We start from the raw sequence: 23,984 nt of genomic DNA, 5'->3' as shown, positions 1-23,984 counted from the left end.
CACGTTTATCTCTGTAAACAGTGCACTTAAAACATAGAAGAGGCTTGCTAAATAGTCACAACTCAGTACTTCAACGATGAGCAGTGTGTATTTGTGGGACGGGGGTATAGGATGAGAAGAACGGACAATTAATTAAGTGAAGCCAAGGCGGAGCACCTGAAAAACCAAAAACGGAGAGCCAGAGTTCGCGGCAGGACTCTCTCCAGCGAACTACAACTACCAGAAGGCAGAGAAATGGACTACAACTCCCAGAAGGCTGCGCGATCACGTAGGCTGCCAGATACTCTCGTGAGATTGAGTGCCAATCAGAATCAGCGCGAAGGGCGGCCGAGATATTGCGATATTTGGGGGCGCCTCCGAGACGCGCCTGGCGCGGGTGAGGAGACGAAGGGGGTTCGGGGAATGAATCCTCGCTGCAGGGCGGAGTGAGAGGGAGGCTGAAGAAACTTAGCTTGCGACCGGGTCTGCGGGTGTGCGTATGTGTCCTCACTTTTGTGCGTGTAGGGGCTGTGGAGCTTCACTTTCCTCTCTGTGCCCGTGGGGCGGGAGCATTAGGAACCCCTTCCCGGCTCGAGCCTGAAGTGGAGGATTTGTTTTTTGCGCTTCCATCCCCGCTTTGGGCTGCTCGGCGATTGTCTAGTGCTGTTTAATCTAGTTTAAAAGGTGGCCCTGTCAGTTCCCCACACTTAACCAATTGCCTTAAAAAAAAAAAAAAAAAAAAAAAAAGAAATCATGAGCCTGCTTCCAAAAAGGAATAGGGACTGACCAAAATACAAATTATCTTATAAAAGTTGTTTAAATAGAAAAAGCTGAGCCTTGGAATGTTGCAGTTAGCTCCTAGATCAGCCTAAAAGTACTGACTGAGATTTAAAAATTAGACTGAGGCCACATTTTGTCAGAGAAAAATGCTGTTTTTTGAAGTATTGGAGGCTCATGCCAGATAATGGGCAGGAGAGATTGCCAAGTTGGGGAAGTGGTGTCAGGAGCAAGAGTTTTCCTCATTTCTTCCCTTGGCTGAGAGGTGGCAGTACTGTCATTCCCTTGCTAGTAGCCCGCCTGTGTGAATATAATAACCTACATCTCTCCCAACATGTGGCCTGGAGGAGGGGTGCCTGGGATTACGGGAGCAGCAGAGTCAAGTATACTGCTTCTGGTTTGAGAGAAGAGCATCTTAGAAAGCCAAGGCCTTGAGCTCTCCCTGAAGAGTTCCTTGTCTTTCTTTAGGAGAAGGGGTTCAAAGTACTCCTGTGGCCATATGACTTCTTTTAATGATTTTGGGTTTGGGGGCAGGGTGACACGTTGGTGAGTGATAGGTGGTTCATTATTACTGTGGCAGAGAGTAGAGTGTGTTGACTGGTAGGAGATGAGGTCAAAGCAGAAGCCTGGGGCCAGTAGTGAGGGGCTCAAACATTAAGAATTTAAGTCCTGGATCCCTGCCCATCCCCACTCTCACCCCCACCCCTGAGTTTGGTTCTGCTTTTGCTTAGGCCCCAGCCCCTCATCATTCCTTTGTGGGCTAGGCTCATACCTTGTCTGAGCCCTGGTTCTTCCCTGGACCCACACCTGCCCTTATTGTGACTGACAGGTATCACAGAAACTTTTATTTAACTGCCATAATTAAATTCGTAAGAGATTTACATACCATGAGCCTGCCACAGGTTGAGGCTCTTTACTCTGGCCCTATCTTTCTAAAGCAGCAGTCCCCAACCTTCTTTGGCACAAGGGACCGATGCTCCTATGAAGCTGAGGTGAATCTGAGGTGGTGATGCTAGCACTGGGGAGCGGCTGCAAATACAGATGAAGCTTTGCTTGCCAACCTGCTGCTCATCTCCTGCTCTGCGGCCCAGTTCCTAACAGGCCACAAACCAGTACCAGTCTGCGGCCCGGGGGTTGCGGACCCCTGTTCTAAAGGACAGAGAAGCTGCCATTTTCCTGGCTGTGGCTTATCTGCATGACTGGTGCCCTGGGAGCTTGAGGCTTAGTAGACAGCCTTCAGCCCTATAACCTCTCTGCCTGCCAACTCTTTCTGCTGCTCAGGTGTTCCTTATGAGTCCAGCAGAGCCCAGGGAAATGAGCTGCTGGTTACAACTGCCTTGGCTGTGCAAATAGATGGTTCTAACAGGAATTGGCTAGAGTAACAGACTTACTGTTGGGATTTGATCTTTTTTGAGCATGAACATAACTGCTAGCTGTCAATTTCCATGGGATTGTCAGATTGAATCAATTTGACCTTGCTTTCAAATGTTGGTTAAATTATCCCCTTTCTACTCCTCAAATACAAATCTCCCACCCACTTTTTAGAAAGGTAGGTAGGCTTTGGTCCTTAGCAAAAATTGCTCAGTAGGCTCAAGTAGTAAATCTTGGGCTGTACCATGTATTGTGGGGTGATTGAAGTCACCAACATGGATTCCTGCCCCAAGTTTAACTGCTTTCAGTAACCTGTTCCTTAGGAATGATATCAGCCTGATGTGGAGGAGTTTCAGGGGATGCATAGATGAACTTCAGCTTCTGGTTTCATAGAAAACTCTCTGTCCTAGCACCAGTTGGCTGGAGTGGGACAGGGTCAAAGTTTGAGATCTGGCAGGTTTCTCTGGAGAGTGAGGAATGTGCCTACATCACCTACTGTGGGTGCTGATCAGACTGCTGATTAGTTCTTGGAAGAAGCTGGATGATAGGCCAGTTGCTAACAGGGCTCCCCAGGCCCTGGAGTAGATACATTTCTGCTCTAGGCAAGCAGGGCCCTGGTGTAGAGCAGAGATTGAGGTCACTGGCAAATGGAACTTTGGGGGAGTCTTGCTGAAGGGAACTGGTCTGTGCTTAACCCCTACTGAGAAGGCTCTGGGCCTCTGAGAGACCCTTCCAGGTAGGAGTAGGATAATAGATCCAAACATGATCTTCAGCTCATGTAGGTATATACCTGAGTCCTGAAGGCAAATACTGGGCAAAGAGGCCCTAGGGAGCCAAGGGGCCTGTAGAGTAAAGAGGAAGCCCCTGTCCTGTGGGTGCACAGCCATGGAGGTAGTCATTGAGAGACTCGCGGGCACTTTCTCCTCAGGGTCTGCCTTGGTAACCCCTCTGTTGCTGATTCTGCCCATTTTGAGTGCATATTCTGGGACTCTCTAGTACAGAGAGCCCTTACTGCTGTCTTCCTGCATTGACTCAGAAGGTTTCTGCTGGAAGGAGCTTTAAAGATTGCATGTTCCTACTGCTGTATTTTTCAGATGAAGAAATAAGTCTAGAGAGGAAGTACTCTAGGCCTAGGCCACATACCAGGTCAGGAGCACAACCATGAACAGGGCCCAGCACTTGGGATTCACAGGCCAGGCTTCTCTCCTCTGCCACACCCTGTTTCAGAGGGTACAGTTTATTATTTATTTAGCAGATGTTTGGGACCCACCAAGTGCCTGGTGATTGGCAATTAGACCTGGTCACACATTCAGGGAGCTTGCTGGTCGTGGTATGGAAGTGGAGAGGGAGAGGCAAAGAAACCTGATGAACAAATTGAATCGATGATCACCAAAAAGGTGCACCCCAGAGAAGGACCCGTCTCAGGTGATTTCAGGTATTACTCCTGTCTTTCCAACTCATTTAAAGTGACTGTGTCTTCCACAATTCTTTTGCCCTCAGTAATTTGTCCTCAGTGACTATTGCTAATGGAGTGAGTATGTTTTGCTGGTCCAGCCTGCAGAATGTTGGTTTTGGTGTTTACATCAGCCATATGATCATGGGCACACACTTATAGCAACATCTGAGAGTCAGAGGAATAAACCAAGTAGCTGGTCTCATGGGGCCTACATCCCCTTTATGCTTGTCTCTTCCTGGGCTTGGGTTTGTCCCAGTCTGATCTACAGGGACAGAGAGGCAAATCTCTCAGCTCCCTGAAGCAGCCAAACCCCCTCGTAGCCTAGGGTTCTACTTCACATTTAACCTTGGAACTCATCTCGTCTTGCTACTCCCTTCAGTCAGTCAGCCTGGCCCACTACAGTAGCTCTTTACTTTGCCCCTTCAGTCTCATCACCACCGGGGCCCCCTCCACACTGTCACCAGCACCATCTTTCTAAAATGAAAACTCACCCTGGCCCTCACCACCCTTGACACTGCCCTTGACCTGACTTTTCAGACTTACTGCCCCCCTGCCCCACCCCATTACACTTTAGCCTCACTAGTAAGCTACTCCCTGTTTTCCAAGCCTGCCACCCTCCTTTAGGTCTTTTCACCTTTGCAAGAGTTTTTTTCTTTCTGGAAAAATTAATTCCTCTTTTAGGATTCAACCTGAATGCCATTTTTTTGGTTTCTGACTTCCTCAGAGTTATTCCTGGCCAGCCACAGCCCCTGGTATAGACCTTCCTCACAGCACTGACCACATTACATTTTAACTTACCTATGAGTGCTGAGGCTATCTGACCTTATCAAACTCTGTGCTCCCAGAAGCTGGGACTGCCGACGCCTCAGGAACCCCAGTGTCGAATGTATGAATGAAGTGGGTGCCCTTTTTTCTGCTTTTAGATCCTAAATTTTGACAGCTTTATGGAGCCCACTTCTGGCAGGCTGCCAGAACTTGAAGCCACCAGACCCCACATGGAACCAAGGTCCTCATGTCCAGCTGCTGCACCCTTGGTAGAGAGACAGTACCATGTTCTTGTGGGTGTCACTGGGAGTGTTGCAGCCCTGAAGTTGCCTCTTCTGGTGTCAATGCTTTTGGACATTCCTGGTGTGAGTATCCTTATTAGACAAACATGGCAGCCTCTGATATTAAAAGATTGCTGTTCCTGGAGCCAGCCCATTTTTGTTCAGTGCATGAGGTTTTCTTTTTATTAATTGGGGTGTTTGTGGAAGTTCTCTGTGTTCATTGATATGAGGACATTGCGGGAGACAGAGACCAGTGTGACAGTATAACCAGGAGCTAGATTAGATAGTGTGGACAGAGCTCGAGGGGAGACTGGGACAGGAAAGCTCTGGTGAATGGAGGAGCTGAGTTTCCATTGTCGACCCTGAGTTTCCTTGAGGTCCTGGTATGGGAGGAGGGCTGGCCAGAGAAATGCAACAAATTCTCAGTGCCCCCTTGCTGCTTTGGGCTCCCTGTCCCCCCTCCATCCCCCGCTTTCACTCTGTCTTTAACACTGTGGCTCTATTCTCCCTTTGAGACACTGTAGCTGTTCTGTCAGTGCAAATGCACTGGAACCTCAGGGGCATTTGCGGCAGCTTTGGTTTAAACTTAATTCCTTCAAGTGTTCAGAGTTACCCAGGGGCCACCACAGTGTGTTGGAGATTGATAGGTTGAGCCCCTGCCCTTGACCAGACCATATCAACTTTGATCAGTTTTATATATTGGGGTTCTGGGGCAGGTTCTTCTGTGGGAAAGATTCAAGGCTTTAAACAATGTAAATGCCAGCAGGTGACAACCCCACTTCCTTTTCTGGTATCCAGGTGCTTTGATTGTTCTGTTGCTCTTTCACTGCTGCACACTTCACTCAGATGACCTTTGCTTTGGCTAGCCCCTGCCAGGTTGCACTGCCCTCTCTGCTTCTGTCTGCCATTTCAAATTCTGCACAAAACCTTCATCTAGAAGCCTTACTAGCCTGCCTCAGCTCATGTGGTTTTGTTCCCTTCCTTTTAAAACTCATCTGATGTTTTAAGGTGGTAAAAACAGATTTGATTCAGAAAAAAACTATTGTAATAAGGGAAAAGAGACCTCCATATAGAACTGAGCTTGATTCTGAATACAACAAGGAAAAGTGGGAATTTATAGCCAAGGAGTAGGTGGGGGGTGGGGGGCGGGGGCGGTCATTGGATGGAAAATTACTAAGAGGAAACATCAGCAGTAAGGGGGATTCTTGCTAAATGATCCTAACAGGATTCTTGCTGAAGGCAGGCAGGGTGATAAGACATCTTCTGGGGAGTGTTGGGGGATGAGGAGCCTGATGAGATGTCCAGGCTGGTCAGATATCAAGGATGGGGGCTTCTGGCCAAACCAGCTTAGCAGGATTCTTGCTCTTGAGGACAAGGCTCAAGGACAGGCCTGATTGAAAAAGTGGCTCAGAGAAGCCTGACTAGAGTTTGGTCAAGGAGAGACCCTTGACCAAGATATGGAACCATTGGCTGCCTTTGACTCTGTTCATGTTGTCCGACACTAGTTTTTGTGGGGTGGTATTAAGTCACTGGGGCAGAGGCTGTGCTTTTTCCTTGTTTGTATCTACACAGCACCTAACGCAGGGTGGCACAGGTGGATGTACTTGGTGTGTCCAGCAGGGGGCAGTGCTCACTTGTGGATGACCTTTTTGAGATTCTAGGCAGGGGCTGGAAACTTTTACTTTTTTTTTTTACTTTCCACAAACTTCAACCCAGAAAGTCAGCCCCTCGCCTCATCCCCCAGGCTGGGACAAGTAGTGAAGCAGGCAGCCAGGGATGCCAGCCAGGCCAGAGTGGGAAAGGGAGGAGAGTCCCAAGGCTGGGCAGTGGTGCTGCCAGGGCAGTGCTGCCTGGAGCCTGCCATCCTTCCTGTACCCAGAACTGTTGGTAGAAGCTGGCCAGCTAGAGCCATGAGGGTGGGAGGCCTGGAAAGGGTTGTAGCAGTGACAGCCTCTGGCCGGGCCCCCTAGGGAGAAAAGGAGCTGTGTAGTCCCTAGCCTCCGAACCCCGCCCCCGCCAGAGCCCCAGAGTGAGTGAATTTCCGGACTGGGGGTGGGTGGGGGCAGGGAGTCCTATCCCAGGAAACAGATGGCAGCTTCCGAGCTGAGGGAAATGGCAGCTCCACCGCTTCCTGCCATCCCACACAGCCAGTATTTATATTTATAGGGGTGTGAGGAAAGGGCCTGGAGCAGGGAGGCTTTCCAGCCTACCCCAGGTCTTTTAGCCTTGTCCACTGAAGGACAAGCTGTGACTGGAACAAGACTCCGCTCTTTCTCTCTGCTGGAGTTGAAGCTGAAAGGCAGGCAGCCAGAAGGTCATTGACTTGGGAGGAAGGAGGTCCTGACTTAGCCCCTTGGAGCATGCTTTTCTCGGTTTAAAATAAAGATGACTCCTGCCACCCATGCCTTCAGGCTCTTGTTAAGACAGAAGGAGAGGGACATAGATGAAACAGTTTGTCATCTTGTGCCAACAACTAGGCACATTTTCTGGCACATGGAAGCACTTAACAGTGTTTGTTTCATGTCTTTAGCTGTCTTTCTCCTTGTTGTCATGTCCTTTGGGCCAGCTTTGTGGTATGGGGTGTTGGGGTTGGTGAGATGGTCCATGTGGGAGAAGCCATTGGAGCCACATTCTACCTGCTCAAGTGGAGGGCCCACAGCCATCACATTTCTCGGCCCTTTCATTCTGCAGATAGAAAGCTTCTTAAAGAACCTGAGTTTGTATGGTGGGGTCCTTGTGTGGTATTGGTAACCAAGGGAGATCTCTGGCTTGCCTTGTATTGGCCCCGAGGCAGTGACCTTTCCCCTAGCACTTCCCCACCCTCCCTGATGGTACTGATTTTGCCATTGGCCCTTTTCTACATCACCCCCAGGAACAGACCTTGTCCCTTAAAGCAGTCCTTCTCAGCTTTTTGCCTAAATTATGAGTTCACTTACCAGGACTCCCTTAGGCATACCTAGATTTTGACTAGCAAACGAATGTGTGGGGTGTGGGCTGCAGGAAGTTGGGTGATTCTGCAGACCTGGCTCATAACTACTCCTGATTCACCGGTGTGTCCAGGTACCCCAGGAGAATCATTGACTTAAAGCCAGACCAGGGAGACTGTGAGGGGCTTATGAAGAAGGGTAGATTTAGCCTCAAGCATCACACACTAGCAGTCAGGGAGAGTGGCCGCCAACAAAGAAGCCTTGGATCCTTTATGTGCAGTGTGGGGAGTTGGACAGTGGGCACTAGCCCTACCTCAAGAGAGGCAGCTGAGCCTCTCACACTAGGACCCTGGGCAAGTCAGTTCTTTATGGCCTTAGTTTTCTTATCTATGCAATGAAGTGGGGACAGGTACTCAAATGATCCATCTCCAAGACCTCTTCTGGCAGTAGTGGGAGAAGATTCTAGATGTGAGAGCACAAAGAACTAGGACCCAAAGGCAGCCTGAGAGAAGGTCCTGGGGTAAAGGAGTTTTAGGATGTTTTGCAGTTCTATAATTGTCAAGTAATTGGGGGGCAGTTATGTCTGAGTTGTCAGCTCAGTCAGTTTCTGCCCTTTGGTTGGCACCCTTCTCACTTGGGAGAAGACAGACACTCCTCTAGCCTTGCCAAGGCAGGCATCAGCAGGGCTGAGAGCCAGAGGGGATTTCTAAAGGTAGAGAAAATTTCCCATTCAGGGAGCTGGCAGGCTCTGAGCTTAGAGAAGGATAAATTTTTAGAATGCCCATCAAGATATTCAGGGCCGTCAAAGGTGAGGGAGAAAGGGCCCCCTACTCATATGCAGTATGAAGTGAATTCTCCTTTTATGGAGGACCATTTGGCAGTATCATGAGAAATCACAAATGTTCATAGCCCATGATTCACCCATAGAACTGAACCCTGTGAGATATGTTTATAAAAGTTGATCATGTGTGTAAGGATGTTCATTATACCATTGTTTATAATTCCAAAACAAACTGGAAACAAAATGTCCTACAGTAGAGAGGCGTGGCGCAGTTATGGTATAGCCTCTCAGTGGATTCTGAGGCATTGGTTCAGAAGAATTAGTGGATCTCTGTGCTAATGAGGGGCAATCTATAAGATATCAGTGAAGGACAAGCCTTAAGATATGAGTGAATGAGCAAGGTACAGGAGTTAGCAAACTGTGGCCCATTGGCCAAATCCAGTCTCATGGCCTGTTTTTGTATGGCCTATGAGCTAAGAATGGTTTTTACATTTTTAAATAGTTAAAAAAAAATCAAAAGAAGACTCTTTTGTGCCACATAAAAGTATATGAAATACAAATTTCAGCATCCATAACATTTTATTGGAACACAGCCATATTCACTCATTTATACCTTGCCTATGGCTGCAGTCTTATGTAGTTGTGACAAAGCCTAAAATAGTATCTGGCCCTTTATAGAAAAAGTTTGTCACCCCCTGGCATATAGTATGACTTCCTTTTGTTAGATCTGAATTACTGCCTGCAATTTTTCCTCTGGAGGTGGTTTCCCTGGTAGAGATACAGGAGCAGGAAGGGAGCCTAGCATTTTTCATTTTGTATCATTCCGTTCAATTTTAATTTTCTACCTTCTGTGTATTATTTTTAAAGTTCATGGGGCTTTCAGTGGGGATGTTATGGAACATTCTTTGTAACTTTATGCTCGCCGCCCGCCCCCACCCCCCGCCCCAGCCACCAATGCTTATGGAGGAAAGGCAAGTAGGAGAACCAAGGACTTGTTTGAGGTTTGTTTCTTTCTAGGTGGAGACTACCTGCCTGCTCTGTGGTCTTGATATAGAAACTGGTCCACTTAGCTGTATTGCTCTGAGACAGCTATTCGGGTCTCCACTGTCTTGGCTGGCCCCTTCCTCCCTAGCTTGCTCCTCCAGGGAATGAGTTCTGCAAGCTGCTGGTCAAAGGGCCGATGGGTCCTGTACCCCAGGGGCCTTTCCTGATACCCCAGAACAACATCCCCATGTAGAGCCTCTGCAGTCTGCCTCTCTGGTTCTATTCTTGAGAGTTTTCTCTAGTTGGGGAAGAGCACAGAGAGATTTGCAGCTCGGTCCTGCTTGAATGGCAGGAAAGGCTGGTGTGACCAAAATGCGAGGTCCCCTAGAAGGCCCATTTGGAGGCAGAGCCTGGTGGGCAAGGGCAAAGGTCACAAGAGGGCTAAGATGGTACAGTGGGCTGCATGGGCCCCTGGAGGCCATGTAGTCCAAGTGGCTCATGGCTCAGAAGGGGAAACCAAGGCTAGAGAAGGGATTTGCTTGAGATCCCCCAGCCAGTGAGTTGGCAGAATTGGGGCTTGAGGCTAGTTTTCCTAACTCCTATTAGCGTGTGAACTTCAGGAACTCAGACCTGGAGAGTGGACATTCTCTGCTCAAGCTAGAGAATGTGAGTGTAAGAATCCCAAGAAGCTGTGGACTCTTGCCTGGACTGCCTTGCTTTATGATCAGGAGTTGCATACCCACCCACCTGTTAGACTGAGCCCTTACTGAGGGCAGAGCTTGTACCTTACTCACTCTGGCCCGCATGAGCTTAGTAGGCTCAGTAAATGTTTGCTAGTTGAAACAACATTGTGAGCCATTAGGATACCCACTCAGCCAACCAGAAATCCTTCAGGGATTTGTTAATGAGGCTACCTCCTCCACAGCTTCCCACCCCATGTGCTCATTCCCTGGGCACCCGTATTCCTTTTTCCTAGAGTATACTTGCCATCCCCATGCTCAGCTTCATGCTAGCTTCTTGTCTGGCCCCCAGGCCCTGGGCACTGCTAGTGTCAACACTGGTTGGCCCAGTGTCGGGGGCCTCTGCTGTGTGTGTCAGCCCAGAGGCCTCAGCCACCAAAGCTTAGGGTTCCAACCTTTGTGACAGGTTAAATCAGGCACGGCTGGTGCTTCCTCTCTAGAATCCTCATCAGTCTCCTGTGGAGCCATCATCACACACCCTAGAAACTGAAACACCTGCTCTTTTCCAGCCACTCACCTGGGGCTTCCAGCTGAGGCTCTTCTTCACTTGTATATACCAGAGTGGTGCTATCTAATATGGTAGTCACTTGCCATATTCAAATTTAAATTTAAATTATTAAAATTAAATGAAACCAGAAATTCAGGCCCACAGTCACACCAGCCATACCTCAAGAGCTCAATAGCCACATGTTGCTCATGGCTGCCATACTAGGTAGCACAGATGTGACAGACTTCCATCACTGCAGAGAGTTCTATTGCATAATTCTGTAGAGTAGTTGATATTACCTCTCAGGAGACATTGGACAATGTCCAGAGACATTTCTGGTTGTCATAACTTGGGGAGGGGGTGCTGCTAGTTCATGGTTATAGTGAGTAGAGGCTAGAGATGGAGTTGGAGGTGGAGATTCAGGCCATAGGATTTGTTCTATCCTGTGGCTGTGAAAGTACTTCTCCACAGGTCTCTTTGAGAATCTGCCCCCAAAGCAGGCTGGGCCAGACGAGGGGCCTAAAAGTAGAAGAGGAGGCATCACCCCAAATTCTATTTTCATTTCTCCTCTCTGACACTTCAGGAACCTCAGATGGGATTGGTGATGTCTCTTCAACAGAGAAAAGGAAACCAGACTTGCCAACTGGTTACAGGAAAAAAAATTCTATAAATGCTAGGCAAAAAGCAAGCAGCTTCTATAATAGGGTCTGGGCAGGCCTTCGTCACATCACACAAAGAGGTTCAGGCTAAAAATATTAGATATGAAAACTGTTGGTAGTGGTTTCGCCAGGGAACCAAGCAAAGGACTACCTTTTAGGAACTCTGTAGTGTGTGGGAGATTGTTTTAATGCCCAGCTCTGCTTCTACCAGGACCCAGGAGAGTGTAAGAGAAAGCCAAGGAGGGTTCCTGCCCTCAGGAGTTTTTTGCACTGCCAGGGCTTCTTGGCATTTGCTGGGAGAAAGGTCAGCGTGGTCAAGTAAATAGTACAAGTTATTTAGTATCTCAGAAGGTAACACAACTTGCCTTTTTTTTTTTTTTTTTTTTAATGTGTGCAAACCCAGGGTCCAGCCCTTGGCTCCCAGGACCTTTTGGCAGAGTGAATGAAAATGAAAGAACAAAGCCCATAGGGCTGATGAATCAGATCAAGTGACATCCCTCTGAACCAGAAAAACTGGTCTGGGCCTGCCAGACAGCACTGGGGTCACGGTCACTGCCAAGGAGAGGTGGCTGCTTCATTGGGGTCAGGGGAGGGTCATCAAGAAGGACAGGCTCATACATACTCTTCACAGTACTCTTTAGGTAGGGACAGTGACACCAGGAAGCTCCCTAACAATGACTTTGTAGCCTGGGAGGGTAGCCAGAGAGGGATCAACTGAGAGACTGGGGGAGGAGCTTAGAGAGAAGATCTCAAGCAGGGGCTAATGCCCAGAGTGGGCAGCCTACCTGGACCCCTGGTTGGGGCTCTGAGACCCTAACCTCTTAACCTCTACATCCCAGGATGTAGAGCTGAGAGGGAGGAGGGAGCCCCTGAGAGGGCCATTACCAAATTGGGAATGTTTCTGAAGGCTGGCCCCAGGCAAAGTCTTTACTTTGAGACCTGGCAGGCCGTTCGGGAGTGGGGAGCATAGGGAAACTAGATCTTCAGGAAGCAGCTTTCCAAATTTCAGAATAGAGAATGAACTGGGACATTCTTAAGTGGCAAATTGTTCAGGATGATTGGGAAGCTCTAAGAAATGATAAAATCCCCATGAGGAAAAGAAACTGATATGGCTACCTGGGGAGTCTTCTGTTGAAGGAGATTGGAAAGCAGAGGAAAGGAAGATATGTCACCAAAGATGAAGATAGAATATGGTCCAGAGTGAGTGGAAGTTGTGGTGAAACTCAGGATAACCAAGAGGGCTGTTACATGTATTTGAAAAAAGAACAACAAAACAATGCCTGATGCTGGAGGCCAATGGCATAATATTAGGATGGACAGAAGGGAATGGGGAAGGGGCTCACGTGTCCTATTTTGTTTCTGTCTTTTCTTTTGAGCTTGAAAAGATGGGACGAATAGTGATAGAAAGGACATGAACCCAGGTTGGGTGATCCACCTCCTGACCTGGGCAGGTTCTGTTCTGGGGTGCTGGGATTGTAGTTGGTGACCTACAGGATATGCGGGAGATAGCAGAGAGGCTGGGGGCTGGAGATGACTAATGACTTATCAAAATGATGAAGGAGATGGGCTTCACAGATAGATGAGGCTTGCGAGCACTTAGAAGAGCACTTAGGAAATGGTTGTCACTGGGGCTTGATTTGGCTCACTGGGAATGAGGCATATCAATTTTAGTTTATTTTTTTTAATATTAGACAAAGTATTTTTGGATTTAGGCGAAGCCTTTGATGTAATCCTAGGATATCCCCTAACCACCTGTTGATGTTGTCAGCATTTTTATAACTAGTGGAAGATTCTATTTGGGATGGATTCTTTCCCACCCTCCATCCGCAGCCTGTGAACCTTATGGAAGGGCTCTTGCTCTTGACTTTGTTCTGTTCATGATTTGGATTCATGCCTCAGGGCTGCCCGATGGTGGTGCTAGCTGAAACAGGCCAGGAGGAACAGGACTAAAATCTCAGGAGCTCTCCATAGACCAAGCAAACAGAGGGCCAACTCTGGAAAGGTAGACTTTACCAGAGAAATGTGAGAGACTGCATTTGGGACCAGAAAAGTAGCTGTGCAGGTACAGTCTGGGGCTTGTGGCTTAGCCGCTGTGGGGAGCTGCAGCCAGAACCACTGCAGAGTGTCAGGGGTTAAAAACCAAGTGTTCTTAAGGAGGTTGTCTGGGAGACAACTGTTCACATAGCAATCACTGCAAATTCTTTGCTACAGTTTAGCAGAGAGTTCTGAGTTGTGAGAACTTCATTGTTTTGCAGGATAAGTAATTTGGCTGACCTTGGGTCTTGACTGCTGTTTTCTCATTGCGATGCTATAAGTTGTGTGTTCTAAATAAACTTGGGGACACAGCTTGAATCTGTGCTCCCTCCTGCAATTCTTTTCCTCGGTCCATGCTCCCCCTTTCAGGTACCCTCAATTACTTTGTCGGCTGGCTTCTGATAAGCCGCCACATGGGTGAGAACTCTTTTGAGTTTTTGCTGATTGCAAGTTCCATATACATCAGCAGGAGGGTGTGGCTTCCAGAAGAGCTGATGCTAGTGCAGGCACTGACACTCAGTTCGAGGGACACGATACTCCAGGTTCCCTGAGCCTAACAATGGGACACCGCAAACTCCTACAGGCAGAAGAGATAGCTCCCACCTCTGAGTGCTTCAGTTCCAGGAAATTTCATTTCATTTCTTTTGTAGTTTTCTCCCCTTTTTTTCTCCTCTCTTTCTGGAACTCATTATTAGTCAGATTTTGGACCTCTGAAGCTGATCTGATTTTCTTACCTTTTTTTCCCTGCTATTATCTAACTCTTTATCTTTCTATTCTACTATCTGGATGATTTCTACTAACCTTATATTAAATTTTTTATTTCACTATTTATAATTTTAATTTCCAAGAGTTCTTTTTTGTTCCCTGGATGTTCATTTTAAAAAATAGCATCTGATCTCTTCTAATCTGATCTGATTTGATCCACTAATACCTCCTCCTTCCACTTCCATCTTCCAAAAATATGTTTATATATTTTAACTGCTGGATTATTTTTGTTTTGTTCTTTTGGTCCTCTTATTTTGTTGTTGGTGGTGGTTCATACCTTTTACAAAATCCCTTTTATTTCAGTGGGCTTTTGAGAGGGAGCAGAGTTTAATCTACCTTATTTAACTGAAAGTTTATTCTTTGATTTAACCTTTACTTATCCTTTTGTTTTAAATGTGTCTTTTTAGAATTGGATTTAAAAACATCTAATGTGAGAGTCTGAATTTTGATTAAAGTCTAACCCATTGTGTATGTACTACAATTAAATTATATTAGGACTTCTGCCATCTTATTTAATGCTTTCTTCTTATCATGTATTTTCTCCGCTTCTTTTTTTTCCCTTTCCTATTTATGTGTAGATTGAATTTTCTTCTGTTTGTTCAAAAGTTACATGTTACTATTCTTATGGTTACTTCTAACTTACTATGCCCCATACTTTACCTTATCACTCTGTGTCTTAAAAGTCTCAACACCATCCTGCTCTCCCTACCTGGACTGGTCCTGAGGCATCTCCAGGGCTGATTCACTGATGGGATGGCAGCTCCGTTCATACGCCATCTTGTTCAGAACTGGGCAAGGCTTGTTTAGGGCTGGCCTAGAAGGGACTCCAGTGATCATTGGAGTTTGGTTTAAACGACCTTTAAAAAGGCCCCTGAGGTTTTGTGCAAGTTTGAGTATGGTAGAATCTCAGGAGAAGTGAGAAGGAGAATGGATAAGCCCGAGAGCTCCCTAGTAGAGCTGGGAACGCCAGACCTGAAGTTCTTCTGCAGGTTGCCCTCCCTGAGGCTTCTATGCTCTGCTCCCAGCTTTGTTCTTAGGTGCTGTGCACAACGCTGTCCCATAATAGGCAGGAAACAAATGAAGAAAGGGGGCCTCGGTGAAATGACAGAGAAGGCTGGGGACTAGGCTGAACTGGCACAGGCGCACCCCATACAGAGAGGCAGCCTTTACTCAATACAATTAAATCATCATCAGTGCGAATGTGGGCCGGCAGTGCCAGAACTTTCAGTTTTTTTAAGAGAAGCCAGGAAATTGAATTTTCTATGGGAAATTTTTTGATTTGTATATATTGGCTTAAAAATGTTTATAACCCCATGCAGGCCAAACAGCACATCTGCCCGCTGGATCTGGCCCAGACACTGCCACTCATGATCCCTGCTTGGGTTAGTCCATGATTCTGTCCTTGTCACCCTTCACTATTCTTCCTTATGGATAAATGTACCCAAAGATGGAATTTCTACATCCTTCACCTCTCAGCCATCTCTTCTGGGCCCCTTTACTCTGCCAGCTTAACTGGACTAGTGCAGTTTCCACTACCGTGTGCTGTTTCTCACAGCCATTCATTCTGTTAAGCACCTTAACCATCCCCTTGTTTGCATTATTTACTTATCTAGTAAATGAGTAGTGTGAAGGTGAACTTTGTGTTTGCCCTATGAGTATAGGGTACACAAGTTTGTTTTTCTTGGAGCCTGTATGCAGCTGGAGCCCATGAGTCCTTGTTCCTAAAAGTGCAAGAGGGGATTCTGCCTGCTGTCTCAGTGGGACATGGATGCAGACACCAAGGCCTGGGCCCCAGCCCCACCACTGCCTTGGCCTACAGAGGGTAGGGCTTCGACATAGCTCAGAGCTCAGGACCCGTGAGCCTCTTTGGGGTGGCCTTCTTGCCCTGAGTTCCCTTCCTGCCTGGCTCTGCCTCTCACCTCGCTCTGTCTCTCGCCTCACTCTGCCTGAGTGTCAGGAGCCTGCAGCGTTATATACACTGGACAGTTGGTGACTCATTCCTCAGCAGCTCCTTAGATGGGGAAGTGAAACAGCCATATCTGGTGGGGCCTGACCTTTGGATGACAGCGGAAGTAGCTATGCAAACTGCCAGGGAGAGAGAAGTTCCTCTCTCTAGCCAGACTGTGAAGAAAGCACTTGCCTGACCTGGCCCCGTGTCACCTCCACGAGTGGCTGTGGTAACGGTTTCCCCCACTTTTCTTGGTGACAGCTAGAAGTAGCAGTGGTCACAACTGAAAGAGCCAAACATTTCTACAGTCCCCAGGACATTCCTGTCACCCTCTACAGTGATGCTGATGAATGGGAGGTCAGTGCTGGGGGCCCCAGGGGTGAGTTCCATGTGTTTCTACCAACAGGACAGGAGTGTCCTGCAGCCATAGTCCTGGTGGCTGTAGCAAACAGGCCAGGCTCAAGTCAGCGGTCAGGGCCCTTGGGGCAGAGGTGATGAGGAAAACATCTGTCTAGCTTTTGGCCTGCAGGAGGCCTGCAGTCTCCTCCCACCCCAGGCAGAGCTCAGTTTTGGCCCTGTGCCTGAGGTTGAGTGTCCTTGTACTTATCTGGGCTGATGAAACCACAGAGGAGCTCTGTTCCCACCACCCTTGTCCACGTGGCCCCGTGTCAGGGCTGTCCAGAGCGCCTCACTTCCCACGGCCACTGGGCTCTATATCTGCTCTCCCACAGAAGGGTGAGCACTGGCTGATTCACTAGACATAGCATGTGGGCCTCACAGGGGTGCCCTGCCAGGCATTTTTAAACATTCTCAGCCTAGAACATTTTTGGCTGGTCCGTATTCCCCACCCCACCCCCTCCATTTCTCACCGCCCCAGAGCTCTTCTACTGGCTTGGACAATCCAAGCATCCGCCTCAAACAGACAGGCTAGGCAGGAGTTCCCTGCCAGATGTCAGTTCTCTTGAAAACCAAACCATAAAGGGAATAGCTCTGAGAGACAAGGGGCATTTGTTTCCTCAGGCCTGGTTTCTCTCAGGCTGTTGGCTCCACAGCCAATGCTCACCAGCTTAGTTGTGAGAGGGAATGGCAATGGATTTGGGCAGGGGTAACTCAGGTGGTCTCCCTTGGGTTTCTGACTTAGTGCCCTTGGCTGGGTTTTCCCCCCAACACTTCCTCCCTCCACACTGAGAGAGTGGCCAGCCCAGTGACCCCATTTCTTTCTCTTTGCCAGATGTGGAAGCACCGGTCTGACCCAGTTCTCCACATTGACCTGCGGAGGTGGGCAGACCTCATGCTGGTGGCTCCTCTTGATGCCAACACTCTGGGGAAGGTGGCCAGTGGCATCTGTGACAATTTGCTTGTGAGTGACTCCCTGCCCAATTTCCTCCCTGGGCCTTACTTCCAGTTTGCTGAGCTGCAGACTGCCTTTATACAAGGTTCTCACCTTGGAATCCTTTTATGTTGGGCAGTTTGCTCAGAGCACACTTCCGCTGCCCCCTCCTGTCTCACCTGTGCTCTGGCAACTGGGTAGAAGACCTGGTCCTGATGGATGGACTTGACTTGTGTGTGCTCTCTGAGGATGTCCACCTCTCATCTGCCCCTCGACCTTCAGCTCTTCTCCCTTTGTCCTTCATTCATGGCTGCCTTTCTGTCGGTTTCCCAGGCCAGCCCCACTGCCTGCCTCCCTTAGCTCTGCCTTCTCACCAGGATCTGTTTATCTACATGGGCAACTGATAAGAGCATTTACTTCCTAATGGATCTCTCTTGCACACTTATCTCTCCTGTAGCATAATATGCAGTTTTCCTGTATATTATGGAAAATTTAGAAGGGAAGAGGGGAGAAAGACAGATTGAACTACAGCCATGCCACCCTAAACGTGCCCGATTTCGTCTGATCTTGGAAGCTAAGCAGGGTCAGGCCTGCTTAGAACTTGGATGGGAGACCACCTAGGAATACCAGGTGCTGTAGGTGTAAAAGAAAAAAAACACAGGTTGAGAGCATGAGCTGATGGATGGTGGAGGAGAGGAACAGAAGTCCAGCTGTACAAAGTTAGGATTGTCTAGGGCTTAAAGGACCTCCGGGGAGCTATTGTCCTTAAAGAGCCTTTGTTTATTTGATCATCCTGGGAAGAGTTAGGCATGATCTCTTCTCCTTCCTCCCTCTGCCTTATTACCTCATTTCCTCATTCATTGAGCTTTTATATACCATGAATTGGGCCCCATGCTGAGGGACACACAGGACATATGGAGCTCACAGTGTGGAAGGAGAGAATTTTTGGTTACCCATGCAGGGGAGAAGGGAGTATGTATGCTCTGGGGTGTGGTCCAATCTTAAATGACCCCAGTTGGTCCTTTGACAATGAAATCACCACCTAGCACAGTACTGGGCATATAGTAGGCATTCAGTAAATACTTATTGTATGTATGGGGTAATTAGTAATTTTATTTTGGCAAACAGCTACGAGTTTTTCAGAATTAAATATGGTGAAGAAGTGAATAATGAAATTGGGTCAAGATTTTTTGTGGTTAGATAGGAGGTTAGTTTCTTCCTGTGCTTACTGATGGTGCTTAAGGCATTTCTAAAAGAATCTGCTAGTGATTTAAGCATCATTTGAATAGGAACACAGGGTGTCCAGAAGAAGAGCAGCACAGATTGTGTGGCCAGGACCTGGGTAGGAGAGTGCATAGATGGGTGAGCCTAGGGACAATATGATCAAGAAGGCTTCCCAGTGGGGCTGGTGCTGGGGCTGACAGGGTGGCTAGAGCCTGTAAAGCTCCTGCCACTTTCATCAAAGTGGGTTGGAGTTGTGTGTGACCAACACCGTCACCAAATCTCTAGGCTTCCCCTGCTGGGCAGCAGCCGGCCCACGTGGCATAGCATCCAACCTCTAGGAGTTAAGCCCAGGCCTGGGCCAGTCTCTTGAGGGCCCCCTCCTTTCTCCCAAAAGTTCTTTTTTTTCCTTCAAAGCTGCCAACTGTTCCCTGAAATCTTTAGGGTTCTCTCCTCCTGAGTTGGCTGAGCAAGAATATGTTCCCAAGACCAGCCCCCAGGCTATTTTCCTCAAAAGGTTTCACTTGAAGGCAGATCTTACAAGGAATTGAAAATCTTGTAAAGTTTAAACTGTCACCATCCTTGATCTATGGCTCTGTCCTCTCTCAAAAGATGTTTTCTCCTTGTATACTTGAAAAGAAGTTTGCCCTGTTGCCTCCCTACTTCAGATTTCCTCCCTTTCCAGTGCCCAGTGCTGGGTGTGAACCTGTGCACTGACCTCTGGGCCTTTGGCACCTCACCCACCCTCTGGCCCACTCAGGGTTTAGCCCCTTCTTTGTGCTAAACAGCCTAGCACATTCAGAAAGAGGAGATGACCTCCTTGGGTGACTAGTCTAGCTGGGAACTGGTCTCCTGACCAGGATCCAGGCCTTTTCTCTGCCCAAGTGAATTCCTAGGGCCAGAGTCTGAGATGCTGAACACAGCATTGGCCAAACAGAAGTAACCGTGGGAACTGATGCCTCCTCCCATGCCTCCTGCTGCTGGAAGGTCCAGGAAGAACTGAGCTTTGAGATGAGGTGGGCAGAGCTAGAGAGATGTGAAACATGGAGGGGTTGGGTTTTTGCTTTGGTCAGTGTGCTTTGTTTTGAGGACACATAGAAACCCCAGCTCACCCCCACCCACCTACATGCAGTTAGGGGGCTCTTCTAGGCATGCTCGTGACTTATGCAGAACCAGCAGGTGGCACAGGGCCAAGAGGAAGTATGACTGAAACTGTCCATTCATAGTCCGGTTGCCAAATTGAGAGATCTTGGTGGGAAACAAATGCTGGTGTCTGGGACTACGCAAATAGCCAAATCCTGAGGCTGTGTGTTGTCCTACTTCCTTCCTGTTTCCAGGAGAGGGCAGGGGCACTGAGAGGGGCATTATTGGCCCTGGACTATTCATTTCATTGTTCTCTGGACTGCTCCTTTTTTTCTCTGATGGGTTTTACTTCAGGAAGGGGGTGTGCCAGCTTGTCTCCCTGAGGGGCCTGTAGGAGATTCTTGGAACAGTCAGAACACAGGGGAGCATACTCCTGTGGGCCACAATGGTTATCTCTCCCCAAGGCAGCCCTTGGCCCAGGAAGCCTGTGCCTGTAATAATAACAGGAGCTCCTGTTTCAGTAGCCTGTACTTTGTGTCAGGCCCTGTGTGAAGAGCTTTAAGCATTTTCACCCTCAAGCCTCACAGTCACCCAATGAGAGGGGCTTTTGCAGAGAGGAAACTGAGACTCAGAGTACTAAATAACTTGTCCAAGTTCTCACGGCCAGTAGTAGTAGATAGCACAGTCAAAATTTGAAGTCACGTCTACGTGATTTTAAAATCCACAGCGCTAAGGACTCTGTGAGCTGATTGTTCTCTTTCATAGCTGCTCTCATCCCTGGCTCAATGAGATGGCCTGGAGAAATAAGGAGGTAGTGAGGTTGCAAAGTGCAGTAGAGGTTGTACAAAGCCTCATTCCCCGGATCATTCCTTGGGTGTGTGACTTGGGGCAACTACTCACTTCTGAGGAGTGCAGCTTCCCCCTTGGTGAAATGGACAGCACCTTCTTTACAAGTTTGCAGTGGGTGTTCATGAGATAATACATGTGAGAGGGTCTTTGTCATGTATAAGATGTTGTTGGCCTCAGCTCTTGTTGGCCTTGAAGTATATAGCCACTGTCGGGGTGGGCGGGCCCCATCTGCTGAGCAGTCTGGTCCTTAGCTCTGTGGGTAACTGTAGAGCTAGTCTTCTGTTCCTGCCCAGGGTTGCTTCTCTCTGTGAGGTATGGCTAGCTGTAGAGAAGCCTTGTGCTTGGGCACACAAGGAGACCCCTCCTGTGTATAGGGCCTTGTCTCAGATCCTATGGGAAGGTAGAGAGGGGTGAGGAGACATGGCTCCACACCCTGAGTGACATGAGATAGTTCCCTGCAGATAGCAGCTCCCAGTCATCCCAACGCTCTGGTTAGTCATGGCCCAGAGGATGGTGTGTGAGATTTGGAAGGGCTGGGGAGGAGTGGCAGGCAGATCAGCAGGCACCCTTTTCCCAACCTTTGCCCTTCTTCACAGACCTGTGTCATCCGGGCCTGGGACCGCAGAAAGCCCCTGCTCTTCTGCCCAGCGATGAACACGGCCATGTGGGAGCATCCCATCACCTCACAGCAGGTGGACCAGCTCAAGGCCTTCGGCTACATCGAGATCCCCTGTGTGGCCAAGAAGCTAGTGTGTGGCGACCAAGGTGGGAAGCTGGCCAGGCTCACAGTCTGTCCTTACGACCTAGGGTCAGATCTGGGTTCGGATCCCAGCCTGTTGTAGATCTGGGTTCAGATCCCAGCCTGTTGTGACCTCAGGCAAAACTACTCCAAGCTCAGCTTTCTCATTTGGAAGATGGAAATCATAATTCTTTTCCCTCAGAGTTGTTAGGATTAAATGAGATAGTTTACGTAAGGTGCCTGGCATCATCTGTGGCATGCAGTCCATGCGCAGTTCTTGACGGCTGCAGGAACTGTTCCTGAGACCTGTCCTGGGGGTCTCGGAAGGATGTGATGGGTCTGGCTCAGGCAGAGGGCCCTGGCCTTCTCAGGCACTGGGCTCTGGGTGGAGCCCTTGGCGGGGGATACTTGGTGGGGTGGGAGTGGGGGATGGTGCCTTGCTTCAGTCTGTAGGCCACAGCAGAACTTTGTTCTCTAGGTCTGGGAGCCATGGCTGAGGTGGGCACCATTGTGAACAAAGTGAAAGAAGTCCTCTCCTTCCAGCAGAGTTGAACCCAGGACCTCTGCTACTTGTGTCCTGTACCCAGTGTGTTTTTAGGCCGAGTTGGTGAAGGTAGACATCAGGTGGAGACTTGCCTTTGCCGAGTAGGGGTCTGGCCTGGCCTGTTGCACAGCCTCCAAGAGCCTGACCTGCCCCACATTAAACTAGACCAAAGGCCCAGGTCTCAACTTCGTTCAACCAGAAGATACCTGCTTTCTGGGAGCCCCTCCTCACCTTTTCCTAGGATGGGCCCAGCAAGCCAGAGGAGCAAGCTGCTGTATTGTCCCTGTGCCCCTGGGAGGGGACCAAGGAGTGACTGACCAACCTTGATTCTACATCATGCCCAGGAACCACTTTTAGAAATTGCCTCAGCTGGAGAGCCCCAGTGTGGCGGGCCCCTGGCCAGGCCTTTGGAGTTTTAGCTCCTTGGTGGGTTGTCCTGGTGCCATGCAGTCAGGAAAGCCTGCAAGTTGGCAAGTCCCTGAGATTTCCCACAGACCATGCTGTGAGATGGAGGGTACTGAGAAATAAAGTGACCTTTTGAGAGACTCTTTCCTTCCTTTACAGCCCATCTGTGATCTCAGAGATCAGGGGTATTGCTAGGTGTGGCTGGGGTAGGGTCTGGGCTAACGACAGACTGGTGCTCCTTGGGCCCCATGTCATGTGGTGGTTAAGGGCAAAGGGCCCTGAAGCCAGATAGCCCCTAGTTCAAATCTCAGCTCTTCCATGTGCTAGCAGTGGGACCTTGGCTCAGGGCCTTGGCCTTTTGACCCTCACTTTCCTCATCTATATTATCCTACCCTCACAGAGTTGTTGAGAGGATCAAATGAGAGAATTTGTTCAGAATAACTACCCCACTAAGTGCCTCCTACATAGTACATGTCAAATAAATGGAAGTTAATGCTAGATATGTATACATACCAGTGAGCACTTCTAAAATTTGCTGAAATAGATTTTCTCATTTTGGGAAAAATAAAATCCTGACCCTAAGTGGACATGGCCCTTTATGCAAGTGACAAGTGCACAGCCAGCAGGATTGGAATCTGCCCTGGAACCTAGGCCCCTTGCTTCCTGATGTCCTCATCAGCTTTGCTGCGCCTGAGATGGGGCCTGGGTGTCTCTGCTCCCCGCCACCCTGTCCAACAGCATATGCAGACGAGGAGAGGGGCTGCGACTCCAGAGATACATGCTTAGTCCTAGGGTGGCTGCAGTAGGCGGGGTTCGTTTGCCTACTGGGAACTGAGGTTGGGTTGGCTTCCTGCCCTCCTGCCTTCCATGCATGGGTTGAGCAGGATCCCATGCATGCCCTTGGACCACTGAGGGTAATGATGCCTTCAAGAGGCACCAGGAAGTCTGCGACTGGAACCAAAGCCTCCAGCAGCCTCCAAGAGCCTTTATCTCTACAGCATTTGACTTAATCAAGTAAACCTTTGAGGTAAAATTGCCTTTGAGCAATAAAGAAAATATAACTAAAATAGCAGCATCAAAAACTAGCCTCTTTGACTGGTTTGGGGGTCAGGGCATGGGGAAGGCCTGGATAACTGAAATCTAGAGACAGTCCCAAAGTTTCACTTAAATGGTTTCCAAGTTCCCTCCTGTCTACATTGCCCTTCCTTCCCTCAGCTGCTAATGAACAGTGAGCCTTTCCAGTTTTAACAGGAACTGCTACCATTTACTGAGTGCTTACTATGGGCCAGGCTCTGTGCTGGACACTTTTGGGAAGACAGTTGCCCAGGACATCTGCAGAATGCCTGTTTTAAAAGGTCACAGAATAGAGAAGTCCGTAGGCCTTTGCCCACTACCTCCGAAAACAGCTGTGGCTACTCAGCAAGACTGAGCCTAGTTGGATAGAAGGAGAGAGATGTTTCTTGGATGTGGGCCAGCTGGAGACCCCATCCCTGGGGGTCTGTCATTCACATGTCAGTCATGCACCCTTGTTGCCCATTTTGAATGGGTATCTGGATGAACTGGCTAGGGCTGAAGAGCCCAGTTGTTCCCTGAACTGTATGACTAGTGCCCAAACTACATTAACCTGGCCCCATCTGCCAGAGGGGTGCTGAAGTGAGAGTGATAACCACAGCCTTCCCCACTAAGAGTTAAACTTTTAAAGTTGTCATCATCTTGGGTAGAAATGTTTCTCAGAGAAGATGCTAGCTTCCTTGATGATTTTTATAGAATTCTGGAAGTTTGACAGAATAGAACATTTGGGTCTGAAATTTGCACTTTGTTTGGCACCCTGGAGCCTTTGTAGACCACTGTGGCTGTTG

At 48.7% G+C, this 23,984-nt stretch overlaps 1 protein-coding gene and 1 pseudogene across 12 annotated transcripts; both read left to right on the top strand.

Moving 5' to 3' along the window:
* The first annotated feature begins 219 nt into the window (after positions 1-219).
* PPCDC (phosphopantothenoylcysteine decarboxylase) lies at positions 220-22,266 on the top strand. 12 transcript variants are annotated; one of them, XM_015597650.2, is made up of 7 exons: positions 293-376; positions 3,380-3,562; positions 4,507-4,713; positions 16,216-16,311; positions 17,186-17,314; positions 21,034-21,202; positions 21,655-22,266. In XM_015597650.2, the coding sequence occupies exons 3-7, from the start codon at positions 4,528-4,530 to the stop codon at positions 21,726-21,728; spliced, it is 654 nt and encodes a 217-aa protein (XP_015453136.1). In that variant the 5' UTR covers positions 293-376; positions 3,380-3,562; positions 4,507-4,527; the 3' UTR covers positions 21,729-22,266. The 12 variants fall into 12 exon arrangements, with proteins under 12 accessions (XP_024896123.1, XP_015453136.1, XP_006922672.1 ...); XM_006922610.3 differs by having other exon boundaries at positions 294-376; positions 3,383-3,562; XM_015597648.2 differs by having other exon boundaries at positions 339-476; positions 3,383-3,562.
* On the top strand, positions 17,808-17,926 carry LOC112471699 (annotated as a pseudogene).
* Positions 22,267-23,984: the final 1,718 nt, after the last annotated feature.

Source organism: Pteropus alecto, unplaced genomic scaffold, assembly GCF_000325575.1.
Source record: "Pteropus alecto unplaced genomic scaffold, ASM32557v1 scaffold38, whole genome shotgun sequence".
Taxonomy (NCBI): domain Eukaryota; kingdom Metazoa; phylum Chordata; class Mammalia; order Chiroptera; family Pteropodidae; genus Pteropus; species Pteropus alecto.
Note: the sequence above shows the minus strand (reverse complement) of the source record. Positions and strands in the feature narration are given on the sequence as shown.

Coding starts and splice junctions, on each gene's coding strand:
- PPCDC (XM_015597650.2), top strand. CDS start 4,528: ATGGAGCCCACTTCTGGCAGGCTGCCAGAACTTGAAGCCACCAGACCC. Junction 16,312..17,185: donor GTGATGCTGATGAATGGGAG/GTCAGTGCTGGG, acceptor TCTCTTTGCCAG/ATGTGGAAGCACCGGTCTGA. Junction 17,315..21,033: donor GCATCTGTGACAATTTGCTT/GTGAGTGACTCC, acceptor CCTTCTTCACAG/ACCTGTGTCATCCGGGCCTG.